This window comes from Diabrotica undecimpunctata, chromosome 7 (assembly GCF_040954645.1).
Source record: "Diabrotica undecimpunctata isolate CICGRU chromosome 7, icDiaUnde3, whole genome shotgun sequence".
Classification (NCBI taxonomy): domain Eukaryota; kingdom Metazoa; phylum Arthropoda; class Insecta; order Coleoptera; family Chrysomelidae; genus Diabrotica; species Diabrotica undecimpunctata.
In genome coordinates this window covers 84879026-84883944 of record NC_092809.1, presented here as the reverse complement: position 1 = coordinate 84883944, position 4919 = coordinate 84879026, and the positions used below count along the sequence as shown (strand labels likewise).

Below are 4919 nucleotides of genomic sequence, written 5' to 3'. Positions count from 1 at the left end.
TCCAGTAAAATCCCGTAGAACACTTTACCCTAAAAACGGGTTTTTCGCATGTTCCAAGAAATCTCTAGCTTCTCTGAATATGGGAAATACATCGTCTCATGTTATTTTATATCACTTTTGAAAACATGCTGTTTAATTATGCAGAAAGGAAAAAAGTTGGGCAAAATCCAGTAAAAACCCCCTGAAAAACCCTTAAAAACCTGGTTTTTCGCATATTAGATTTTGTATGCTAGGTATACTAGGTATCTTCTTTGGGTGTCGTGTCCGTATTCAGACGTTGACCGTCATCATGTTTACAATTTCCTGAAACCTTTCTCTGTCGGCTGCTGCACGAAATAATTCTTCTACTGTGGAACCACACCATTGTCTAATATTACGCAGCCATGAAAGTTTCTTTCGACCAATCCATCTCTTTCCACGCGCTATCTCAGAGTTTGTATTATAAGGCGAAGTATATGGTATTTAGGTCTTCTAATTATATGGCCGAAGTATTCTGTTTTTCTCCTCTTTATGGTGTTTATGAGCAGACGTTCTGAATTGATCATTTGAAGAACATCTTCATTGGAAGTGTGCGAAACCCACGATATCTTTAGGATTCGTCTATAGCACCACAATTCGAATGCTTCTAACTTGTTTAGCATTGTGGTTTTTAACGTCCATGTCTCACAACCATACAATAGAATGGACCACACATAACATTTCAGGACCTTCTTACGAATATTCCTCGACAGGTTTCTGTTGCATAAAACTGGTTTCCAGGTCATAAAGGCCTTACGTGATATTTCGATCCTGGTTATTATCTCTTCATCAGAGTCACAATTTACATTTAACCAGCTGCCAAGGTATTTGAAATGATTTACCCTTTCGATCTCCTCTCCATTAAGAGAAATCCGACCTTGATCTATATTGATCTTTCCAACTGCCATCCACTTTGTCTTTGAAATGTTGATTTTAAGGCCTCTCCGACAACTTGCTTCACTGACTAGATTTAGTAATGTTTGGAGATCTTGTAAATTTTCTGCAAGAATGGCTGTATCGTCAGCGTATCTAATATTGTTGATTACTTCTCCACCTAGTCTTACTCCCTCTTGTCTGTCATCCAAAGCCTCCCTAAAGATTTCAGATTAAAAAGAGTTTGTGACAAAACACAACCCTGCCGTACTCCACGTTTGATGGATATTTTTTCAGTCGGACTGTCTTGAATTTGGATAGAGGCTACTTGATTGTAATATAAGTATTACAGCAGTCTTATATCATAGTGGTCAAGTCCTGATGCCCGTAGGTAATCGAAAAGTGTATCGTGTTGTACTCTGTCGAACGCCTTCTCGAAGTCGATGAAACAAACATAAACATTCTTTCGGAATTCACAACTTTTTTGTAATAGAACGCGCATACAGAATAGTGCCTCTCTAGTTCCTAGACCGTTTCTAAATCCAAATTGCTTATTACTCATCCTACTTTCGCATAGAAGGAATACTCGGTTTTGTATAATTTGTAAGAGTATCTTTAGTGTGTGACTCATCAAACTGATTAGTCTAAAATCGTTGCATTTGGTGGGCCTGCTTTTCTTTGGGAATGTTATAAACAGTGACTCTAACCAATCATCTGGTATTTTTCCTTCGTTGTAAATTTTGTTGAAGAAAGTGGTTAAGCAGGCAATGCTTTCCTCATCCAAAAGTTTAAGTAGCTCAGCAGGGATTTGATCTGGTCCAGGTGCTTTATTGTTTTTGGCTTGCTGTATTGCCTTTTTAACTTCCGAATTCAGTATACTGGGATTTTTTGAATATGAATTGGAAACGCATTAATTCAGGTTGTATCGATCTCAAAAAATATTATTAACCCCGCAATAACTTTCAAAAACCCTTAAAAACCTCGAAAAAAACATCATTTGATGGTCTAAAGGTGTTTCGCCCAATTTTTTAATGTCCTAAAGTACTCAGTTATTTCAAATTATATATAACCTATAAAAACTATAATGTGATCAATTTTGAGATTTATAAAATGGATAAATTTTCCAAAAATCCTTAAAAAAACAGTTTTTCGGATTTTTGAAGGTGATGCACCGTACAGAAAAATCTGGAATAAATCCGAAATATGTTTTGTAAAAGTGCGTGTGAATTTTTTAAAAATTTTAAATTAATTGCTTCCCACCTGAAAAAAAGAAAAGATGACGTTTTTGACGGTGAGGGGTGGGGGTGGAAGGTTAAAATTGCGCTGGGACTTATTTTTTAATCACATAAAACGTAAAAAAAAAATGAAAAAAATTTAATTCTGAGAGTGCATTTTAGTCTTTTGTCTATTTTAACGGGGAGTACTCTGTATAACGTGATTTATTATTAAGTAAAAACAACTTTTCATTTGACCTACTTGTAATCTGAATAGTCCATTGTCCAACATAAAAATTAATTCACCACTTTTAGTATTTTATTTTAACACTTTAAGGAATAACTGTCAGCATGGATTGTATTCAAAAATTATAATTATTATAACTCAGTTTTACCCCTAGCAGATATTTTGCTGTAAAATAATTAGAGATAAGCCTAAACTTTTGATTTATGTTAAGTAAAAGTACAATATTTACATTAAACATCAAACACTTTCATTTTAAAATGAGTTATATGTGCAAATTTATACACAAGGCATTTAATTATATTTATTATTTTTTATATAAGTACTAAAGTACATTTCGTACTGTAATTACATAACACGCGCTATCTCAGAGTAGCATAAATTAATGGAAATTAACACACATTTAAAGGGAATTAGTTTAATTTTTATAATTGCAAGTGATTGTCATTATCATTTTTTAATTCCATGCAAATCTTTGCCATATAATAATATTAGATAGTAGGAAAGTATTTTTATATAACAATAAAAACCACTACTTGAGAAAGGCAGAATTTCAAACTCTGCTGAAACCGCTGTAGTGATAGTATAATAAGTTTTGTGGAGGTTTTGAAAACAAAAGTTTACATTGTTTTTATTGTTATATAAAATTAATTTCCATCAAGTAGCGTCAAATCTATCACTTATTTAAAAGTGTTCTTTGCCATAAAATAGTTGTATAGTCAGCAAATAGTATGAATTGTGGACTGACGTTCAGTTTAGTTATGTCCTAAAATAATTATCTGTTATATTATATATATATATATATATATATATATATATATATATATATATATATATATATATATATATATATATATATATATACCCTTTACATGCAGACATTGCTTTGCTGCTACTCGAGTTGCTCACTGTCCTTCCCGAAACAATTCCATGGCAGCATTTAAGGCAAATCACTGTTTTCATACAGCTATTTTTGCTATTTTTGTCAAAATACATCCGGTATTTTGGCCCATTCACGTATAATTGCTTTCTTCAGCGCATCCATACTGGCATATTTTTTAGTCCTCACCTTGCTCTCTAAAATGGACCAAATGGAATAATCCATCGGATTTGCGTCTGGCGAATTCGAAAGCCATTGTGTGGATGAAATGAAGTGTGGAATATGGTTTTTTAACCATTCTTTGTTCACACTAGCTTTATGAGTCTTGTTGGAACGTCCATGGCCTACAACCGAAATGTTTGCGTGCCCACGGCTCTAAAGCAGCTTCTAAAACATTTTCCCGATAATAAGTTGCCTTGAATTTGACACCAGATTCAATAAAAACGATTGGAGAGCGTCCATCGGCGGTTACAGCTGCCCATACCATTACTTGAGATGGGAAATTACTTCGGGTGGCCGTTCGTAGCTCAAACTTTCGTAGGTGCGTTCGGTCAAGTAAACACGATCATTTTGAGAGTCTATGAACTGCGCAATAAGGAAATTTTTCTCATCAGAGAAAACTATGTTCGGAAATTCGCCACGTTCGCGCAGGCGTAACAACTCCTTTGTTCTTTCAAGCCGAACTTTTTTTTGCTTTGGTGTAAGATTGTGTGCTTTTTGGAACTTGTAAGGCTTGACCTTGATCCCCTTTTTCAATATTCGTTGCATGCTTCGCTGAGATATTTTCAGTTCTTTGGCCATTTGATTACCACTACGACGTGGATTTCGCTCAAGTCGAGCCTTCACTTTCCGAACCATTTCAGGTGATGTTGCTGTTTTTTTTCGTCCACCATCATAGCGTTTGGCAATGCTACCAGTATCATTATAACGAGTTATGGTGCGATACACAAACATTTTATTCACATTGAGGTGTTTGAGCTGACGAACAATAGCTGGTTGTGATTTTCCAGCCAAATCACGCAATCACACTATTACCTTTAAATTCCATTGCAAATAACTTTTGTTGTATGTATAAAACTTAAATGCAAATGCTTTTGACGGCTTATAAACATACTGAAGTGTTATCAGGCCAACTTTGACGTAGCTGTCATTATCGATTTGCCAGATATATCGATGTGAAGTTGGTAACAGTCCAATTGCGTAACCCTGTATATTTATTTTGTTTTCGTTCTTACTCGCCGAAACGAGTAGAAAAATGATGGTGATATTATATGGGTAAATTGTTGATGCATAGTGGAATATAAATATTCCCAGCGTCCACTCTGAATGGCTTGTTTAAGCTTGGGTATACAGTTTACTTATCGCTATTGACATTCAATTATATATATACACCGTACTTTAAGTTTTAAATTACACACTATAAATGGCAACATTGCGCGCACTACATGGCAACCTTTCGAACCTCTCTGTTGCCCCGTCGCCAATAATTTGTCAGCTCATTTCACATTAGGCATTTCTTTTTCAATGGTATATATTGAAAAAACGGCTTTTTAACATATACCATTGAAAATGCTCATAATGCTCAAAAAATAAACAGGGGTCCAACAGAAGGGGAACAACCGATTGTAAAAGCCATTCTACCATATTTAAACGGTACAACAGAGAAAATAGGAGAGTGCTAAGAAAACAC

At 34.7% G+C, this 4919-nt stretch overlaps 1 protein-coding gene across 1 annotated transcript; it reads right to left on the bottom strand.

The window, feature by feature from the left end:
• Positions 1-3715: 3715 nt before the first annotated feature.
• LOC140446508 (uncharacterized) lies at positions 3716-4183 on the bottom strand. The gene has a single exon (XM_072539064.1). It carries the CDS (start codon positions 4181-4183, stop codon positions 3716-3718), a length of 468 nt encoding a protein of 155 aa, XP_072395165.1.
• Between the last annotated feature and the right edge of the window lie 736 nt (positions 4184-4919).

What these genes read in the sequence shown, in the direction of transcription:
- LOC140446508 (XM_072539064.1), bottom strand. Translation starts at nt 4,183, where the DNA reads ATGTTTGTGTATCGCACCATAACTCGTTATAATGATACTGGTAGCATT.